Here is a 22,658-nt window from a genome sequence, read left to right as displayed (position 1 = left end):
ATTGTTAGTCAAGCCCTGAGGATTTATCTACCATGATTTAGTTCACCCTCAGAAATTAGAGTCCATGGACAAGGTTAGGGAATGTGCACAGATAGGTTGGGCTTTTTAAAAAAAAATCATTTCAGTGGAGACGAGATCGTATTGTCAAATACATATAGAGCTCTCCATAATGTTTGGGACAAAGACTTTCCCCCTCCCCCCCCCCCCACCACTTCGTTTCCCCCTGTGCTCCGAAGTTTTAAATTTGTAATCAAATTTGAAATTCACATGTGATTAAAACCCACATTCAAGATTATTTGTATACATTTTGGTTTGACCATGTAGAAGATACACAGTTCCTCATTTCAGCTTTTGATCAGCTTTGCTGTCTGTAGCTGCCATTTTTCAACATGAATTTATTTTAAATTTAAATTTATTTTTTAAATTAAATTTTATTTAAATTCAGGCATACAGCACAGTAACAAGCCAATTTCACCTGCTAGTCCGTGCCACCCAATGAACCTAAACTCCCGATAAGTTTTGAATTGTGGGAGGAAACTGGAGCCACCTGGGAAAACCCACAAGGACCAAAGTTGTATCAATGAAAGTCAAAGAAGCCATTATGAGCCTGAAAAACAATCAAATGGTAAGAGACATTGCCCAAACCAAAAATCAACCCTTTGGGACATCATTAAGAAGAATGTACCGGTGAGCTAAGGAAGACCTCTATTGCTGATAGCCAAAGAACTCTCGTCATAATGAAGAAAAATGCCCAAACACTTGTCCAACAGATCAGAAACACCCTTCAGGAGGCAGGTGTGGATGTGTCAATGACTGCTGTCTGCACAAGACTTCATGAACTGAAATCAGAGGCTACACTGCAAGATGCAAAACACTAGTTAGCCACAGGAACAAGATGACCAGATTACAGTCTGCCAAGAAGTATTTAAAAGAGCCAGCATAATTCTAAAAAAAGGTCTTGTGAACAGATGAGACCAAGATTGCCCTGTATTAGTGTGATAGCAAAAGTAAAAGTGTGGGGATGTAAAGGAACTGCCCAAGATCCAAAGCATACCACCTCATCTGTGAAACATAGAGGTTGAGGTGGGGGGCTGGGGTTATGGCCTGGGCATGTATGGCTACCACAAGTATTGGTGCACTTATCTTCATTGATGATGTAACTGCTGATGCCAGTTGGAAAATGAATTCTGAGTTGTATAGAAACATCTTATCTACTGAAATTGAGAAAATGCCTTCAAACACTTTGGACAGTGCTTCATCCTACAGCAAGACAACAATCCCAAACATACTGTTAAAGCAACAAAGGAGCTTCTCAAAGTTGAAAATTGAAACTTTCTGGAATGGCCAAGTCAGTTACCTGATCAAAATCCATTTGAGCATGCCTTTCATATGTTTAAGAGAAAACCTAAGGGGCTATGCCCCCAAAACAAGGAGGAGTTGAAGATGGCTGCAGTAGAGGCCTGGCAGAGCATCACCAGAGAATATACTCAGCACCTAGTGATGCCTATGAATCACTGACTTCAAGCAGTCATTGCATGCAAGGGATATGCAACAAAGTACTAAACATGACTACAGTACTTTAATATACATACCATTGCCATGTTCCAACTATTATGGTGCCCTGAAATGAGGGGACTATATGAAAAAAGGTGCTGTAATTTCTACATGGTCAAACTAAAAATGTATATAAATAACCTTGAATAAAATATGGAATGTGCACTTTAATCAGGTGAATTGGTTGATTACAAATTTAAAACTGGAATACAGAGGCAAATATAGGAAAAAAAGTCTATCCCAAACATTATGGAGGGCACTGCAAGTACAATGTACAGATTCACTGAAATTCTAACTGTTAGAGTCACACAGCTACATAATACACCAACCACAATAGTAAAATGTAAATAACCAATATGGCAAGACAGAAAAATACATCATAAATATAAAAGAATAAATAAATATTCACAGTTGCAGTTAATGCAAGAAAAATTAATGTTTCAGTCATGCAGACAGTTCTTATGGTGGTTCCAGAGTAGTTTATGGATAGTACAGGAACCTCAAGAGTCTGATATGTATTGATACAAAACTGTTCTTGAACCTAGAGATGCCAGACTTCAGGTTGAAGTGAAGCATTTGTGGCTTGGTTGCAAAGAACCAAGGCTAGTTTTAGAATTTTAACTTTCCATTTTAAAATATATTTTCCAAATATTTGGTAGTTTCAAAGTCTTTAATTTTTAAAAAATATATACAAATGTTTTGCCATGCTTGAACATTCAGTTTTTGACTGATTTTAAGTGGTTAAGTCGTGGACAATGGCCATGTTGACTTGCAGTATTTCATTCTACCTTTTTTGTGGGTGAGGCTTTTTCTGCCCTCTAACATGCAACTCCATCCGTAGTGCAGAGGAAACCTTCCCCTGCTCAGGATTCCAGCAGGCTCTCCATCACGTACTGCAGCTGTTGAAACTGCAGAGAGGCAAGGTTGTACTTATTTCTGAATGTCAGTGATGAGGAGTAGTTTGCCGATTATCACAATTAGTGATGCATTTAATATAGTCTTTCTGCTATGATCTACAGAATTTATAAACCTATTTCACAATGTCCTGAATTGGTTCATTTTTTCTATCATTCAACTGAATATTGGAGTAGACCTGCATTTTGTTGTTGTTGCCTTAATTATTCAAATATTGTATTAGTATTTGAAGGCACTTTCAAAGCAAACAATAGGTGTGAAGAACAAATCAAGCTGCAAACCCCGCAAGCTTTGGAGATGGACTGTGGGCTAACAGGGTGGGACACTTATTTTCATGACTTCTGAAGAGAGAGGAAGTGTCCCTGGAACACAGGTGCAGAGTCATGTGACAACATATTGAAATAGTACACTGTTTGATCAGGGGCTATTTTAAGGAAGCAGCATATGAGCAACAGCTCTAAGGAATACGGTGCTGAAGTGGCTTCGTGTGGCCAAAGGTCACTTTTTAATGGTAATTTTTAGATCCCATTGTGGCCAAAGGAAAGCTCATTTTGAACTGACCTATATTTGGATTTCTGGAAGCAGAGGAAATACTGCATTTGCATCAGGACCATTGTGACAGTCATTTCGACTGACCCACAAAAGGGTTCTGTAAGCTTTGTGAAAGTCACTCGCTTCATGTCCCTTACGCCAAGAAAAGGGAATTTTGACTACCACTTGTCTGAAAGGACATTTCTCTGGAAGCAACTCGCCAAGGATTTCATTAATTTACAACAGTCGGTCACCTTCTCTCTGCTACCTAATCTGTGATTACTTCTTTGCATCAATTTAAAGCCTATGTATCCACAATGGATTTCTGAGACTGAACTTTGAACTGAATTTCCAGAATTATGCCTGAGCTATAATGGTTTGTGGTCTGCCACACAAACACAACCACACTCATATAAATGTATTCGTGCATGAATTGGGGGGGGGGGGGGTTAATGTCAAGACAAGTTAGATAAGGTGTTTATATTATTAGTAACTAATAATAAAAAATATTTTAAAATATAACACTGCCTTGGCAAATTTCAATTGCTGCCAAGTATGTAACACTGTTCTAAACTTCTGAAAGTCCATGGATCCAATCGGATTGAAGTCTTGCTGTTGCAGCCACTGTACAACAAGGTGCAGTCCATGGGTGTGGACTAGGTCTTGGCAGAAGACCCAAAGACCACCCTGATAATCTGCTTTTGCTTTGTTATTTCTGCCAGTTTCTGATAATTAGATCTGAAACTGATTTAATAATAAAATTAAGGTCAAAATAGGTACATGTCTGGCTCCTCAGCTCTTCATGATTAAGCTCTGCTCCTGGAAACATTGTCAAGTCTAGCAGTGGAGACAAAGTTTACATGTTTTGTGCATGATCTGTGAAATCAATATGGAAAAGCTGGGCCAAAGGGTCTGTTTCTATGCTGTAAAACTCTATGACCATATGTAATGTGCAGATGTCATAAATATGCAGACTGGTGCATTGCTATAAGCTGGTAATTTGTTCCTGAGTCAGAGTGCAGAGGCATTCACTTGAAACCATTAGTTTTGGCCGTGTTACCATCATATAAACTTATCCTTGTTTAAATTTAACTGAGCCCTCTGCATGCTTTTCCTTGGAATCATGAGATAAAATGTGGAATGTATACAGTGCATGTTGTTAGTTTCACAGCTAACATACCAAGTGAATGGACTTATTTAAAAAATAATTATGCAAGTTTCTTTTGAAAAAGTAATATTAATTAGCTAAGTTTTTCCATTGGGACCCCTTAGATAGTAGTTAACAGTTTGCAGGCAAGCTACATGCATTGTTTTCAATGAATCATAATCTAAGACAATAATGAAAAATAGGTGTCAAGGACTTGATTATTTAAAGCACCTAAACTTTGTCCAGAAGGACATGCTTCACCAAAAATGATTAATTGTTCCCAGTATTATTTTAGACATACAGCATGGTAATAGGTCCTTCTGGGCCATGAGCCCTATTGCTGCCAAAATAACCTACAGCCCCCTAAATTTTTCAAAGCGTGGATGGAAACTGGAGCACCGGGAGGAAACCCATGCAGATTTGAGGAAAACATACAAACTCCTTACAGACAGTGTTATGTTCAAACCCATGTTGCTGCTTCTATAATAGTATTGAGTAAACCAATGACACCCTGCCTCAAGTTTTTAATGGTTCAATAACAATCAGTTTTTGAAAACTTTTCTTGATATTTCATTGTGTTTTCTCCTATACCTGGTTATTAGCTGTCACATAATCAAAGGTAAAGAGGTTTCATCCAGCATGAGTACCGACGATGCCTTTTCACTTAAGAAAATGTGACATTGTTTAATTACAGGAAAGACTGGTTAAGCATTTGGATTTTAGATGCAATTATGTCAATATATATTTTGGGGTGCAACTAATTCAATGAGGTTTGACTTATAAAGTAAACATCTCATTGCAATACCTTGGCAGATATTCCCAGGAAAAACACTCCATGAGATTGATTCACAGGTAAAGCTCCCTTACACCATGTCCAATGAAAGGCACACTGGGTAGGTGCAGCATTTATCAACTTCCAAACTAAGTTTCATTTGTACAGTTCCAATAATTTGTTTTGGTGAAAACTTTTAAGGGAGCAAATTACTTTATTAGGTTTTCCTTTTGTCACATGGTTATTCATTGAGTAAAGAAAATAATTTCTCCTTTCTCATAAACATTTCAAAATTGAAAATCGACAACATTTCCAGAACGACACTGAGTAATTTGGACATCCTGATCAGCCAATATATAAATGCACATATTAACAATTTATACCAATGACACCAAGGCATTTTATTCTATGGATAATAGGTAGGAACACGCCACCACAGCAACCTACAACAAACATTTCTTTGAACTAAGGATCCAACGATACCACTATAGTGGTTTGTATAAACACAAGAACATAAGAAATAGGAGAAGGAGTAGGTTATCTGGACTGTTGAGCCTGCTCTACCATTCAATAAGATCATGGCTGATCAGATCATTGACTCAACTCCACCTACTTTTTCCCCCCATATCCCTTAATTCATTTTTGGAATGTAAAAAATCTATAAACATATTTAAGGTTCTGCTTCCCTGGGTTGAGAATTCGACAGATTCACTACTCTCTGGGGAAAAAAAAATTTCCTAATCTCCATCTTAAATCTACTCCTCTGAATTTTGAGGTTGTGTCCCCTAGTTCTAGTCTCACCTACCAGTGAAAACAACTCTTTTGCCTCCATCTTACCTATCCCTTTCAAAATTTTATGTTTCTAAAGATCTCTTCTCATTCTTCTGAATTAGAATATAATCCCAGACAATGGAGTCTCTCTTCGTAGGTGATAAGTAGGGAGATTGAAAATTTGGCTGAATGGTGCATCAATAACAACCCTGCACTCAAAGTCACCAAAACTAATGAGATGATTGTTGACTTCAGAAGGAAAAGCCAGAGGTACACAATCCAATGATCACTGGGGGAGGGGGGGGGGGTGTGAAATCAGAGATTGAGAGGGTGAGCAAATTTAGGTTCTTGGGAGTCACTAGCTCAGAGGATTTTTCCTGGACTGAACATACGAAAGGCCTTGAAGAAAACACATCAGCACCACTACTTCCTCAAGAGTTTGCAGAGGTTGGGTATGACACCAGGAACCCTGGCAAATTTCTACAGATGTGAAGTGGAAAGTGTGTATGGGGATAACTTTACCCTTGAGCAAAATGCCCTGCAAAAGATAGTGGACACATCCCAGGATAAAACTGGCAAAACCCTCTCCACCATCAAGAACATCTACAGGGAACTCTGCCATCAGAGAGGAGCAGCAATCAACAATCCACATCACTTAGCACATGCTCTGTTCTCACTGCTACCATCAGGAAAGAACTATAGGTGCCACAAGACTCACATCACCAGGTTCAGGAACAGCTGCTACCTCACCATCAATCCTCAACAACTTTTTTTTGCACTACCAATAAGTAGTAATTCTGCCTTGTCCATAGAAAAAAAGAATTAAGGTGGCATGTGATGTTATGTAAGTACACTGACAAAACTGAAATCTAATTTTTATATCCTCTTTTGACATCAGAAGCCTACATTAGGTGGGTAGACAGTCTCCTGAACCTGTGCAGTTACAAACTTAGAAAGAAAAATAAGATGGGAACAGTGGCAGGATTCCTCCCTAGTCATTGTAACCCACAAAGTAAAAAGGTTTGCAAATTCACTTGTTCACTTACCAGCAGGTCACTGTGACAAACTGACAGCAGCATTTTTAGGAAGGCCTTCAATGCATTGTCGAAGTGGCTATCCCCATATAATTGGAAAACACCAAAGCTGACATAATTCCCACACAAAGCTGCCTTCAATACAGAAAAGCATATGGAGATGCCCTTGAGTTTCAGTGGATAAACCTGATCCTTGAGGATGTTCCTGAGGGATAGGATCTGATTACCTGTGCCAGAGGGGATTAAAAAAAAGAGAATTTGTTAGTATAAAAGTAGACAATGTCAACAATACCTCAGCTTAAACTACTTCTCATCTTATTAACCCTTGTGGCTACAAAGTACTGTAATGGATCACACCACCATCTGCATATTAGATACACGAAACCAGTCTCTTAATAAATTCTCCATACAGATTTTTAAAAACAAGGCTAAACAATCAGCACACATTCATTATATTTGCAATAATAAATGCACAATTTACTATGCAAAAATACAGGAAGCATAAACCCTATTGAAAGGGCATGCAGTTCTTAAGCATATGCAAGGCGTTATCAAAACTTGACAAGAAATTAACTACTTACTCAATGTTCATAAGATCAGCAAGAAGTCGCTAAACAGGCATAGTAATTAGCCCAAGCATTCTACCAACACACACTGTTAACAAGTGTCCATACCCATCAGCAAAAGTATCATTAAGGGTCACTCTTTCTTGATTTCAGATACCTATTGTTGCCATTGGCACATCCACCAACTTTAAATACCACTTAACAGAAAAAAGTCTTTTGTTATTTAAACAGACAATTTGTTGGAAAAAGCACAATAGATGTGAACAGACTCGCCAAGGCAAATAGCACCTACACAAAAGAGTCTGGAAAAACAACCAACTGAAAAACCTCACAAAGATTAGCGTATACAGAGCCGTTGTCATACCCACACTTCTGTTCGGCTCCGAATCATGGGTCCTCTACCGGCATCACCTACGGCTCCTAGAACGCTTCCACCAGCGTTGTCTCCGCTCCATCCTCAACATTCATTGGACCGACTTCATCCCTAACATCAAAATACTCGAGATGGCAGAGGCCGACAGCATCGAATCCACGCTGCTGAAGATCCAACTGCGCTGGGTAGGTCACGTCTCCAGAATGGAGGACCATCGCCTTCCCAAGATCGTGTTATATGGCGAGCTCTCCACTGGCCACTGTGACAGAGGTGCACCAAAGAAGAGGTACAAGGACTGCCTAAAGAAATCTCTTGGCTGATATCGCCTCAAACCGTGCATCTTGGCGCCTCACAGTTCGGCGGGCAGCAACCTCCTTTGAAGAAGACCGCAGAGCCCACCTCACTGACAAAAGACAAAGGAGGAAAAACCCAACACCCTTGCAACCGCTGCAACCATGTCTGCCTGTCCCGCATCGGACTTGTCAGCCACAAATGAGCCTGCAGCTGACATGGACATTACCCCTCCCTAAATCTTCGTCCATGAAGCCAAGCCAAAGAAAAGACTTAGCTCTCCACACTGATTCCTCTTATTCCTCAGGGTTTGCTTTTGATGGGCTCAAGGGTTTGCTTTTGATGGGCTCAAGGGTTTGCTTTTGATGGGCTCAAGGGTTTGCTTTTGACAGGCTCAAGGGTTTGCTTTTGATGGGCTCAAGTGTTTGCTGTGTGCTGAATGACTCCCTGATCCCAGCATTATTTCTGTACCTTTAGCATCGACTCCAATCTTGCCCCAGGTGGAATTTTCTTTATTACAAAGAGCATCCAGCTTGACAAATTGCCTCAACCTTGTCCCTGACAAGTCCATCTTTTATTCAAACTTCATTTCCAGATCTGATTATTCCTATGCTTGGCAGTTCCCATCCTCAGAACTTTAACTCTTCAAAATTAAATTGCCTGTGTCCTGAATTGGCCCAAATATTTGAAACTCCATCTGCTTCCCTTTAATTTAAATTTTCTTTCAATCTCCCAACTTCTAATATCCCTAACCTTGGCCTTGTCTATATTCTCCCTACATTTTTCACTCATCCATGACTGGCAGTATCTTTTAGCCAGATCAACCCATATTTTGCATCTCTTGCTTGAGTCCTAGTCATGTAGCACAAACAGTCCTTTTGGTCCAATGGTGATCATCTATACTAATCCCATATGCTTTCTTTTCTATGACAATTCACATGAACTGCTCACTAATCATCCGAGACTCTCATATTCGTGAAGCAATCTTTATTTGTAAATATGAATAAATGTCCTGCATATGTATGGTTTGTCTGTATGTGTGTTATATCTGGTTGTGTGTCTGTATTTGCACCAAGGACCGGAGAACACTTTAATCAGGTTGTACTTGGGAAATCAGATGACAATAAACTCTACTTGGATTCAAATGCTGGTCCAGATATTTCTTAAATGTTGTGAACTATCTGTCTTAATGACTTTCTCAAACTTGATTGCAACTACCCTCCTGATAAGCATTTTTTTTCCACGTCAGGGCTAGTTCTTTCAGTGCCTTCCTAATTCTACCAAAAAACTCACACAATATTGTTTCATGAAGAGTTCAAACTTTTGTTTCTGCATGCTGCACAAAATACCTGCGGTTACCAAAATAGTTAGTCCCACCCTCACCTGCACAGTCCCCATAGTTACCACGGCTGTCCTACACACGCTGTTCAAAGCATCAGAAATTTGGATAAGATCTTCATTCACTGCCAAATTCAGTGCTCAAATCCCAGCTGCTTCTGTCAAGGCTATGTGGTAGTCCAGAATTCAGTTAACTCGTGTCCTTTTCAACATTTCTTGAACTATTCTTTTTCACCTTTACTCTTGCATCAAGTATATACAAGTGCTGGAGGCACACAGGAGACCTTAGATCTTGGCATCTAGAGCAACACACTCCAAACTGGTGGAGGAATTCAGCAGGTTGAGCAGCATCAGTGGGAGAAAAAGAACTGTCGACATTTCAGGCTGAACCCTTCAAGGCTGGCAAGGAAGTGTACAGAGCTCAAAGTCACATTTGTTAATAAGATGATATTGTCTCTGCAGTTTCCTCTCTTTCTCAAACCACTCATCCAAATCTTTGTGTTTCTCTCCCTTCAATCCTCATGTCTTGTGTAGGAACCCTTTATCCAAAAATCAACTTCCTAACCTCATTTCTTCTATGAAGTCATACAGCACAGGAAAAAAAAAGCTCTTAAATCAGTGTGCAATAGCCATCAGACATCCATTTACACTAATACAATGCTAATCAGTTTTATTCTCCCTTCTTTCCCCCTCCCCCACCCCCCAATCAACACCCACACTCATCAACCTCCCTCATGACCCGCATGTCTGAGGCATGGGAAGGAACCAGAGCACCCGGAAGAAACCATTGGAGTTACAGGAAGTGTAGACTCCACACAGACAGCAAGGATTGAAGCCCACTCTCCAGGACTCTGAGGAAGCAGCTCTACCAGTTATGCCTCTGTGCTGCCCCTTCCCTTCCCTTCCCTGCCTCCCCCACAACTTTTCAGACCTACAGCAGGAACCTTGGTCTTGCTCCATCCTGCTACCACCAAACACAGAAATACTGGAAGTTGTCTTGGTCAGTGTTTCTAAAAGGAAGCTAACATACCTGCCCCCACCACTTTGTCTGGCAGCTTGTTCCATATGCCCTCTACCCTCGGAGTAGAGAACTGTCTCATCACCTCCCTTCCCCACCCCCCACCTCACCTTATAGTTATGTCCTCTCATCTTAGATTCTCTCACTCAAAGAGACAGACCGTCACTATTCACCTTATCCATGTTCCTCATGATTTTATAGACCTTACCAAGATCCCCTCTCAACCTCCAGCATTCTAAGGAAACACTTAGCTTTCCAAATCTCTCACAATAACTCAACTTTCCTAATCCTGGCAACAATTTTGTAAACCTTTTCTGTACCCTTTCCAACTTTATAAATATTCTTCCTATAGCTAGTCAACCACAGCAGCATTCAACATTCCAAGTGTGGCCTTGCTAACATTTTATACAACTTCATGTTGTCCCAATACTTATGCCCGACTGATGAAGGCAAGCATCCCAAATGTTCTCTTCAATACTGTATACATGTGCTGCCACTTCAGTGCAATGTAACTGCATCCTGAGGTCCCTCTGCACCATAACACTCTTTAGGGAACTGCTGTTAACAGAGAAAGTCCTGCCCTAGCTTGATTTACTCTAATATAGCATCTCACACTTCTCCAAGTTGAACTGCTTCTGCAATTCTTTTGTTTAGCTTTCCATCTGACCTAGATACAGTTGTTTATCCAGGCAACCTTCACTGTCGCACATCTTTTTGCACCATCAGTAAACTTACTCACCTTGCCACAGATATCTTTGTCCAAATCATTTATGTACATTACAAAATGCGAGGGGTCTCTGCTAATTCAAGGATATATCCCATAATCCTTGGGAACCACTCTGCCCTTCTTCTCATCTGTGCCTTCCAGGGTGCCACCATTGATTGCTGATCCTAGTTTTTAGGTTTCCCAGAAGTGTAACATGTCAGTACTTCCACAGTCATGAATCTCAGCACATAACCATAAAATCAGACAGCACCGAAAATTACCCTCTTTGCTCTCATTGTCTGTGCTGACCACGATCAATTCTAAAGCATTCTGTTTGTATTAGGCCATAACCTTCCATATTTTTCCTATCCAGTACTCATCCATATCCATTCTAAACATTGGCACTGCATCTACCCTCGCAATCTCCTCTGGCACCTCACTTCATATACCCACCACCCTCTGTGTAAAAAAAACATACCCCTCTGATCTTTAAATTTCTCCCCTCTCACCTTAAACCTGTGCTTTCTAGTTCAAGATTTCCCCGACCTGCAAAAAAGTTATGAACATCGAATAGTACAATACAGGAGCTCAAGTGTGTGCCAAACATGTCCAAATCAAACTAAAATTCTCTTGCTTGCATTTGATACATATCCCTCCATCCCCTTCATATTCATGTGTCTATCTATCCTATATGTGCCCCTCCTAATTCTATGAACCTCTAAAAGGTCCCTGCTCAGGCTCCTAAATTTTAGTGAGAATAAATTCAACCTATTCAAATTTTTCTAATGACAACCTTTCATTCTATGTAACATTGTAGTGATTCTCTTCTGTAGTCTCTATTGTTACCACAATTTTTCTTGTAATTTGCCGATGTGATTCTGTCGACAACCGTGGTATCCAACGGCAATGAGGGAGATAGGTCAGCTCATTGAATGGTGCCACACCACCAACCTTGCACTCAATGTTAGCAAAACAAAGGAGATGATAGTGGACTTCAGGAGGAAGTCAGGAGAACACAATCCAGTCCTCAATGAAGACTCAGTGGTGGAGAGCATAGAGAACTTCAAATTCCTGGGTGTTAACATCTCCTAGGATCTGTCCTGGACTCTCCATGTTGATGCAATTATGAAAAAAGCTCGCTAGCTGCTATTCTTTGAGATGTTTGAAGAAATTTGGCATGTCACTGAAGACTCTCAAAAATTTCTACAGGTGCAGTAGAGAGCATTCTGGCTGTTTGGATTACTGTCTGGTACAGAAGTGCCAAGGCCAAGAAAAAACTCGAGGCCTACGACATCAATAGGCACCAGACTTCACTCCATTGTGGACATCTACAAGATCTGGTATCTTAATAAAGCAGCCTAGTCCTCAAAGACCCCCACCACCCAGGCCATGCCTTCTTAACTCTGCTACCACTGGAAAAAGGGACAGGAGCCTAAAGACGAGCACTCAGCGGATCAAGGCAGTTTCTTCCCCACTGCCATCAGATTCCGGAATGATCAATGAACCAAAGACAGTGCCTTACTTTGACTTTTCATGCAGTATTTTTATTTATTTTTGTGAGGTGGTTTATATGAATGATTGCACTGTGATCCTGCTGCAAAACAATTTTGTGACTTGTTCTTGACAATAAATTCTGATTCTAATAAAATGACCAGAACAGTGCACAACCAGGACTGATATGCTTGAATTAAAGAGAGACTAGGTAGGCTTGGACTGTTCTCACTAAAGGGTGACCTTATAAATTATCACAAAATCACAAGAAGCATGGATAAGATAAATAGTCATAGGCTTTTTTTAAAGGGTAGGGGAATCTAAACAACACCATAAATTTAGGGTAAAAGGGGTAAGATTTAAAAAAAAACCTGATAATCAAGGATGCCTTCAGGAGAGTGAATCCAAGTAAACCATCTGGTCCAGACAAATACCTAGCTGTGTACCAACTGGCTAGTGTATTGATGGATATCTTCAAACTCTCACTCTGACAGTGAGTGGCATCCAACTGTTTCAAACAGGCCATACTGATGCCCAAGAGGAGTGTGGTAACACCTAATGACAACCAATCAGTGGCACGTGCATCCACAGTAATGAAGTGTTTTGAGAGGCTGAAGCTGAAGTAGTGACTTGGATCCATTCCAATCTGCTTGATATAGCTAAAGGTCTATGGCAGATGCCATATCTTTGGCTTTTCATGAAGTCCTAGAACATCTGGACAGCATGGCCTTTAAGGAGTACAGCTTGGCATTCAATATCATCATTTCCTCAAAACTAATCAGTGAACTCCAAGACCTGGGCCTCAATACCCCATTGTGCAATTGGATCCTGGAGTTCCTCATTTCTAGACCCCAGTCAATTTTGATTGGCAAAATAATTTCCACCACAATCTCCATAAGCACTGGAGCACCACAGGGATGTGGACTTAGCCCCTTCTCGACTGGGTCTGTAGCTGTGACTGAGAACAGCAACTCCAACACTATACAAGTTTACTGATGATATCACAGTAGTGAAGCTGTATAAAAGGGAGCAATGAATGAGCACACAGGAGGGAGAAGCTGGCGAATGGTGTATCAACAACCTCTCACTCAATGTAAACAAGACAAAGGAAAAAAAATCAGGTATATGATCCAGTAATCATGGGGGGCGGGGGGGGGGGGCGGGAAAATCAGGTGGAAAGGGTCAGCAACTTCCAATTCCTAGGTGTCACTACCTCGGAGGACCTGTCCTGGAGCCATCATATAAATGCTATTATGAAGAAAGCATGACAGTGACTTCCTCAATAGACTGCAGAGGTTCAGTATGAAATCACAAACCTTGGCAAATTTCTACAGCTGTGTGGTGAAAAGTGTGCTGACTGGCTGCATCATGGCTTGGTATGGGAGCACCAATACCTCCCGAACAAAAAAATCTTGGGATCAGCCTCGTACATCAAGGACAAAACTCTCCATTGAGCATATCTAAATGAAACATTGCCATCGGAGAGCAACATCAGTTATCAAGGATCTACACCACTCAGACCATACACTGTTCTTGCTGCTGCCATCAGGAAAGAGGTACAGGTAACACAAGTTCAAGAATAGTTACTACCCCTCAACTATCAGACTAGAATAATAGGGATAACTATACTCATTTAGAGATGAATTTAAGGACTCAAATACTAGTTTTTTTAAATTACTGTATATTTACATCCTCATTTGCGCAGGTTTTTTTTAAGTTTAGTTACTGGCATAGATATTGTTAAGAGTGAAACAAAAGTCTGCAGACACTGTGATTGTTGGAAAAGACAGAAATGCTGGAGGTAAAGATATACAGTATTACTGACGCTTTCAGCCTGAGCCCTTCCTCAAGGTATTAAAAGGCTGGGGAAAATGAAGACTGGAGGGGAAGGAGTACAGACCAACAGACAAAAAGTTAATTGGATACAAGAGGACAGGAGAGGAAAGTGAGAAGGGAGGGAGTTGTTTTTGGCTCTGAAAGAAGACAGAAGGGAAGAGAAGAGAGAGTGAGACAAGGGCATGGGGTAGTTTAAACAGAAACTGAAGGTTGATGATAATGCCATCTGGCTGGAGGGTGTCCATACAGAATGAGGTGTTTCTCCAATTTTCAGGTGGTCTCAGTGTGGCAATGCATGAGACCATGGACAGACAAGTTAGCAAGGGAATGGGGCAAGAAGGTGAAATGGGTGCTAAATGAAATGACCTCAGTCTGCATCCAGTCTCTCCAATGTAGAGGAGACCATAAAGGAAGCATTGGATGCTGTAGATGACCCCTGCAGAATCATGTGAAGTGTTGCTATAGAAATTGTCAAGCCAGGCAGAAAATAAGTATCACAGGCTTGTCTCTGATGCCATGCAGATACTCGGACAATAAATTTGAACTTTGAAGCACATTCTTCACACAAAGAGTAGGGGGATGTGGGGAGGGGTATATGGAATGAGCTGTCAGAGGAAGATGTTCAAAGACAAGGACATTGATAGGAAAACTTTAGATGGATGTGGGTTGAATGCAAGAAATGGGATGAGCTTGGATGGCATGAACAAGTTGAGCTGAAGGGTTTGTTTTCATGATGTAGAATTCTCCAACTATAACAATATATATTGCAGTTGAACCAATCTATTCTACAGTTTCAATAGGATGTCCTCATTCTTACACCAATCTCTTGGCTTATGAAGGCAAGCACAGCTAGTCCTTTTTTCACTACCTCATCCGTCAGTGTCATCACCTTCGGAGAGTGATGGACATGCACCAAACGCTCTCTGCACATCAAATCCTATACTGCATAGAAAATGGCAGGAGCTTTACATCAGATTTTGACTTCCCAAATTGCATCACCTCGCACTTGTCTGAATTAAATTCCATCTGCCCAACTTTCCAGCTGATCTATATCCCATATATCCTTTGATAACTTTTTTTTCCCATCTTCAACTCCCATCAATTTTCATGTCACGTGCATCAGACCAGACCAGCTACATTCTCATCAAACTCATTTATACATATCCAAAATAACAAAAGTTTCAAGCACTGATTCCTGCAGTACCCCACTTATTTATGATCTTCCAGTCAGAAATTAGAGTGCCAACATTTATTGCCCATTCCTGGTTGGCCATCTGCAATGGGTAACAGTAATTTGAGCAGGATTTAATCCCATTAACAATAAAGGAATGCTGATGTCTGAATACCAGTAAGAAAAGTTGTCGTGATATCATGCAGCTGCTGCCCTTGCGTTTCCCAGTAGAAGTTGTTGCAGGCTTAGAAACTGCCTTTAGAGTAGCCTGGGCAAATAACTGCAGAGCACTTTGTGGATGGTGCAATTGCTGTGTGCCAGTGAAATTAAAGAATGCCTCGACTGGTGGAAGGGAAACCATTCAAGTGAGATGAGTTTATTGTCATACATGGAGGTACAATGTACATGTACACTGAAATTTTAACTTGCTGCAGCCATACCAACCAGTTTATATGAATTGGAGCCAGGAGGCTGCAATGAGTGTCTGTGTGCAAGTGCTGTGAGCAGCCCATTTTTATTTAATTATTTTTTTTAAGTTGAAAAAGGAGAGGGCAGACTGAGCAAGTGCATGGAGGTTTGAAAAAGTAAGGAATTTTTACTTTGCTTCTTTTTAAGTTGGAGTCAGGATGTCTACGTGTGAGTGCTGTAAGTAGTCATTTTTATTTATTTATTAAAAGTCAGGAAAGGAGATGGCAGACTGCACATGATATCAGCACAGCTGAGAGTGAGGTTTGAAGAGGTAAGGAACTCTTACCTTTTGATTTGGAGTCAGGAGGCTGCAATTGAGTTAATTGATTAGGGAGCAATTGAGATAATAGATAAGGACATATTAAAAGAAGGACAGCTGTTAAAACAGCCAGCAATGGAGTGGCTCAGAGAGGGACATTGGCTCTCGTGGCTTTGTTGAGTAGTGGCTAGGAGGAGTTTGGTCCCAGTAAGGTAAGAGTGGTAAGTTCATTAATTAAGATAGTAAATTAACTGAGGAATTAGGTAATGGAGGCAACAGTTGGGGCAGTCCAGTGTTCTGATTGCAGGATGTTGGAAGTTAGATGATTGCAAGAGGTGCACCTCGCTGCAGTTCCTGATAAACTGAGTTAGGGAACTGGAACTACATCTGGATGAACTTTAGGTCATTTGGGAGGCAGAGTTGAGAGGAGTTTTAGGGAGGCAGTTGCCCCTGAGAGACAGGTGACTGTTGGGGGAGGTAGAAGGAACAAAATATTCCTGTGGCAGTTCTCACCAATAATAGGTATACTATTGTAGTTGTCATGTCTCTGGCACTGAGATTGGATCCTCTTCTCAAAATGGAGGGAGGAGAGGAGTGCAATAGTAATAAGTGATTTGATAATTAGGGGGGACAGATAGGAGGTTCTGTGGGAGTGTATCTTGGATGGTCTTTTTGCCTCCCTGGTGCCAGGCTCTGATGGATTAAGTTCTCCTGATTCTAAGCATGGAGGGTGAGCTGCCAGATGTTTGTTACATGATGGTTATAACCCCTTCCCTCCCTCTCACAACCTCTCACCCCCTCCCCCTCATAAAGAATGTTTTTGCATATATGCATATAAAAAATTATATATAGTATAGAAAGAAGAGAGGAAGAAACAATATAGTATCATGGATTGCCTGGAGCATCGTTCCCCAACACACTGGATTCAACAGATTTTATCTGATCATTTTCTCTAAAGGAATACAGCTTTGAATTTGTGTATTCCATCTTCCCATTTCTAAATTTGAGCCTGATTTCCTAGTCACTGCAATATGTTTCCTTCCTACTGCCAAAGCTATTTTAACAAAGTTTGTTTGATATATTGACAATTTTAATTGGGGTTCTGTTCCTTCTGTATTTACCAGTAGAAATAAATCTGGGTTTAATGGAAATACTATACCTGTAACTTGTTCTAAAAAGTTTCAATGGTTCTACCTTAGAACATGACCAAATTGAATGCAGGAAAGTACCTATCACTTCACTGCACCTAAAACATTGATCTGATATATCTCATTTCATCCTATTCAATTTTTGTGGTTAAATATAGCTGATGTAAAACACCACGCTGAACTAATCTATATCTTACATTAGTAGGGTTTATCATACTATCTTGACAAAGATCTAACCATCTTTGCTCATCAATTATAATATTCAGATCCAACTCCCATTTCTGTCTAGATTTACACACTCCCTTTTTGCAATAAAATAGCTATTGCAGAAGTAATTTTTTTTGGTATTTCCTCTTCTAATAAGAGTTTCCAACTCATTACAAATACCACAATTCTAAACCTAACTTTTCCCTTAGATATGCTCTCAACTGAAAATAAATGAATAAATTGTTACCAGGTATTCCATATTTATTCCTCAATTGTTCAAATGACATCAGTTGACCTTGTTCAATACAATCTTTGATATTTTTAATACCCTTACTAGAACAGATAATTAAAAATTGATTATCCTTTAAAGAGGTACAAGCTGATTTTGAATCAGGGGAATCTTGGAGTTTTCCAGCTTCTTCAAAGAGAGAGGCAACTAATCTCATTTATGCCACGATAATATTTCTTAAAGTTAGGAAGTTGTAAGCCTCCCAATTCATATTTCCACATTAAACTTTTGACATTTTACCATTCCAAATAAATTTCCTTACATAGTTATTTAATTCTTGAAAACTTTTTTAACAGTAATATTGGTAAAGTTCGAAAAAGATATTGAATTCTTAGAAATGTATTCATCTTTATGCAATTGACCTATCTTATTAACATTATCCATTAAAAAAAAATTCAACTTTTTAGGGTAATGACAAACAATTAAATTTATATAGATTTTTTAGATTATTATTTACACATATCCATAAATATTTAATCCAGTCTTTTGGCCATTTAATTTGGGTATTTCTTTAACAATGACTGTAATCTCATTCTGTAAGAGGTATAAATCACTTTTATCCCAGTTTATTTTGTACCCAGAAATCTTGCATATTCCTTGAAATTAAAGTGTAATTTCCACAGGGAAGTCTCAGGTTCTGTCAAGTATATTAAAACATCATCTGCAAATAAACTAATTTTGTGCTCTTCTTGAGCACAAAATCCCTTAATTTCCAAATCATACCTAATTACTTCTACTCATGGCTCTATAGCTAGTATAAATAAGGCTGGAGATGGGGGACATCCTAGTCTGCTTGTAGTTGAAATTAAGTAGATATTTGTCCATTAGTCACCACTTTAGCTACGGGATCCTTGGGCCTTGATCCAAATTATAAAAAAAATGGACAAATCCAAATTTGTCCAGTACCTTAAATTAAAAAAAAATCATTCTAAATGATCAAAAGCTGTTTCTGTATCTAAAGCTAAAGCAACACTTAAATCATTTCTATTTTTGTGCTAAATTTGTACTAAGTAGTCTAGCCACATTATCCACTGATTGTGTTTTTTTAAAAGAAAACCTGTTTAGTCCATATTTATTAATTTTGGTAAAACAAGTCATCCTATTTGCCAATATTTTGGCAAGAATTTTTTAATCTGCATTCAATAATGAAATGGGACTATAGCATGAAGGCTTCAAGGGGTCACAGTCTTTTTTAGGTCACAGAAATTTAATGCTGTTGAAAATGATTCTGGGAGAGTATGGGTTCTTAATGCTTGATCAAGCATTTCCATAAAAATAGGGATCAATGAATCTTTGAATTTTTTATAGAATTTAGGTGGAAAACCATCTTCTCCATGTGCTTTATTACCTTTGTATGAACTAATTGCTTCCTTCACTTCTAGTTTTGTAATATTAGCATTTAATTCTGCTTGTTCTACCATGCTCAATGTAGATAAATATATCTAAGATAGATAACTATTTTATTCTCATCTTTTAAAGATACTGACCTATATAATTTTTAGAATTAAATTTCTTAAATTATTCATTTATTTCTTGAGGTTTATAATTAACATTTGAATCATTTTAAATTACATTAATTGTTCTTGATACCTGCTCTATTTTCATTTGCAATGTGAATACTTTATGTGATCTTTAACCTAACTCGTAATACATCTGCTTAGTTCTTGTAATCACCTTTTGTTATGTTTTTAATGAATTATATTGTTTTTTATTGATTAATTGTCTACGCTTTCCTCAGAACGTCTCCTTCAAAGGTCTTTTTCTTAAACCTTTATTTCTTGTTCTGAACTATCTACCTCTTTCATATATTCCTTTTTAATTTTAGAAGTAAAACATAATTTGGTCTCTTAGATATGCCTTCAAAGAATTCCAAATTACAAATTTATCACTGACAAAGTTCAAGTTTATATCAAAATTACTGTATTTGTGTTCTAATAAAATACCAGAAATCTTATCTTTTTAATAATAATGATGAACGCAACCTCCATCTCTAAACCAATTTTTCTTTATATGGAATTATAATAGTCATTTACAAAGGTGAATGGTCAGGCAAAATTCTTGTTTTATATTCTGCGTCTAATATCCTACCTTGCACTTGTGTTGAGATTTAAAAAGAAAATTCCTGGAGTAAGAGTCATGTCTACTTGAATTTTAAAAAAATATATATATATTTTTCTCTAGGATGTATTCCAAACATCTATTAAGTTCAAGTCTTTCATTCATACCAATGTGGATTTTGCTGCTTTACCTCTTGATGTTCCTCTAGTAGTTCTATCTAACATTGGATCTAAACAAAAATTAAAGTCCCCTCCTATCAAAATATTCTCATGAGCCTCTGCTAAATTAAAAAAAAGTTTCCAGTACACATTTTTCATCACCCACATTTGGTGCATAAGGATTGAGAAGAGTCCACAATTCTGAATATATTTGACAGTGTATCACTGCAGGGTCTGTTACTATGTTTTGTATTTTAATTAAAAGATTTTTTCTCACTAACATTTCCACTCCTCTTGCCTTAGAATTAAATGATGAGGCTGCCACATACCCAACCTAAACTGTTTTTAACTTCAGATGTTCTTTTTCGGTTAAATAAGTTTCCTGCAAAAAAGCCAAAACTGCTCCTATGTTCTTAATATGTGTTAACACTCTTTCTTTTCACAGGGGTGTTTAAGCCATTAACATTTATAAATGTCACTATATTACTCATCCTAATAGTCCACTTGTTCCTCTGACCCCGAGTCCCAGTTTGTAGGTTTAGCAAGGGACTCAAAAAAGTGTTTCTTCAGAATGATTAAAAAAAAATGTACAAAAATTGTAATTGTAACATCTCACTTTTATCATGATTTTAGATAATGTGTGTATTATACATTAATAAACACAAATCTGTTACTACTCTTTAAAACCTTTCTATTAATTTACCTCCATCTTTACTTATTCAATCTCTTTGGTACCTGTCCATTTGAAGTCTGATTGGATCTAATACACAATAAACATGATAGCGTGTGCAATGTATCATCTCTCTTTCAGCCACTTTTAGCCCAGCCACCTATCAGCCAGGCACACCATAATTAAGATGGATGGTGCTTGTCAGAGTGTTGCAGGCCCCACTGCACCAGACTCAGCTGCTACTCGGGAGCCCTCCCACTGGCTTTTCTTTATTTTCCCCTCTTTAATGGGACTTGGCCCTTGCCTGCATTCTGCTCTACCTTTTCCACCCACACCCAGATTTCATCGTTCATCACTCCCTACCTATTTAAACTACTCACTCTTGATGATGTTTGTCCATTATTTCTTCACTAAGTTGAAATTCCATGATAATTGAACTTTGCATCATTTAAACTCAATAAAACTGTCATATTCTGAATCAGCAATAGGCCATCGGGTTACATCTCACTGCCAGTTTCATTCATGCTTCCTGGTAATTTATACCACAATGCTCTTATCCTTGTTGTTCACAGGTTTATTTCTTATGCTTCATTGAAACAATTTTTTGACTTGAGAAATTAATCTTCATCAAATTGAATTTATTAAAATCACTTCATCAAGTGAGGTGTCGCTCACGCGCTCAAGTTCATACCATAAGTGGAAATCATTTTGCTGGCTTCTCTGAATAGAAGAATTCCATTTGGTGATGATACTTCAAAATTCAGTCTCTGTGACCTAAGATACATAAACAGCACAATCAGTTGCCACAGTTGAGTTTTTTTAAGTAAGGAGAAATGTCACTTGAGAGATCATCACCATTTCAGAACATTTTGAAGAACAATTATTTTAAGTCTGCCAAGTGTAGGACCATCCTTAATACAGACACTTTCTTTATACTTGAATCCCAAGTACTTCCTGAACTGCATTCTGCAGAAACCACTGAAATAATGCTCACACATCCTTTCTACATGCAGCAAATCTTTAGCTGGAACACTGCTGCTTTGAGTCTTTTAATCTGGCAGAATAGAGCAAAATGTTGCTACAATGGTTAACCTGCATGGACCGAGAGAGCTGACCCAATGCTAACCACCACTGTTTATCAGTGGCCTGTATCGTAAAACTATCAAGTGTGGAAAATTTCATTTCCTCAAGTTACTGAGTTACCTCCAATGTTGTTTTTGCTAATCATTAGATCAGTTTAGGCATGATTATATGCTTGGATTTTACAGCTCTTAGGCTTTACAGAAAATTTTGGTCCCTCATTTCCTCAGTGGGGAGGCCTGTTGCAATGCACTTTAAATGATAAACAAAGTTCTCTTAAGAGGCAGCTGTTGCAATAATATCAGGGACCCACATTCTACCCTCATTCTTTGCTCTATGCTATTTTCCAGTGTATAAAGTAAAAGTCAATGACACAGCCAGATGACTGACAGGTATTTCCGTGATCAGTTATGCTCACAATAGACTCCTTTAATGTGGTGAGACCAATTAGCTCACTTTAGCTTTTCTGTACCACTGTTCATTTACACCTGCGGACGATTTCAAAATATTTATTTCAATGGCAGCTGTGTCAGTGCAGGCAAGGGCATGTCGATTGATATCCAGGTCAACTTCTCAGGAACACCTTCCAATTCACTATTTACATCTAGAATCATGAAAGCATATTATTATTTAAGGCAATATATCACAATTATCATACACTTGGTAATCAAGATGAGCCACGCTTTATCTGTTTCCTTTTCATGTATCTTTTTACAGGCCAGAACAATGTTTTGTTATTTGATCTTCTCAATCAGCGAATACCCTCAGCTGCTGTTGACAAGAATAGAACAAGAAATGTGTACAGTA

At 38.8% G+C, this 22,658-nt stretch overlaps 1 protein-coding gene across 2 annotated transcripts in view; it reads right to left on the bottom strand.

Moving 5' to 3' along the window:
- Nucleotides 1–22,658, bottom strand: part of LOC138743479 (ran-binding protein 17-like) — a 726,783-nt gene that overhangs the window by 141,457 nt on the left and 562,668 nt on the right. For both annotated transcript variants that reach the window (XM_069898924.1, XM_069898925.1), the window contains 2 exons: nt 21,463–21,545; nt 6,737–6,951 (listed from right to left, as the gene is read on the bottom strand). In XM_069898924.1, the coding sequence (XP_069755025.1) occupies nt 6,737–6,951; nt 21,463–21,545 (298 nt within the window). The remainder of the gene's footprint in view (nt 1–6,736; nt 6,952–21,462; nt 21,546–22,658) is intronic.

Source organism: Narcine bancroftii, chromosome 9, assembly GCF_036971445.1.
Source record: "Narcine bancroftii isolate sNarBan1 chromosome 9, sNarBan1.hap1, whole genome shotgun sequence".
Taxonomy (NCBI): Eukaryota; Metazoa; Chordata; class Chondrichthyes; order Torpediniformes; family Narcinidae; genus Narcine; species Narcine bancroftii.
The sequence above is the reverse complement of the archived record's forward strand: the minus strand, read 5'-3'. Positions and strand labels throughout refer to the sequence as shown.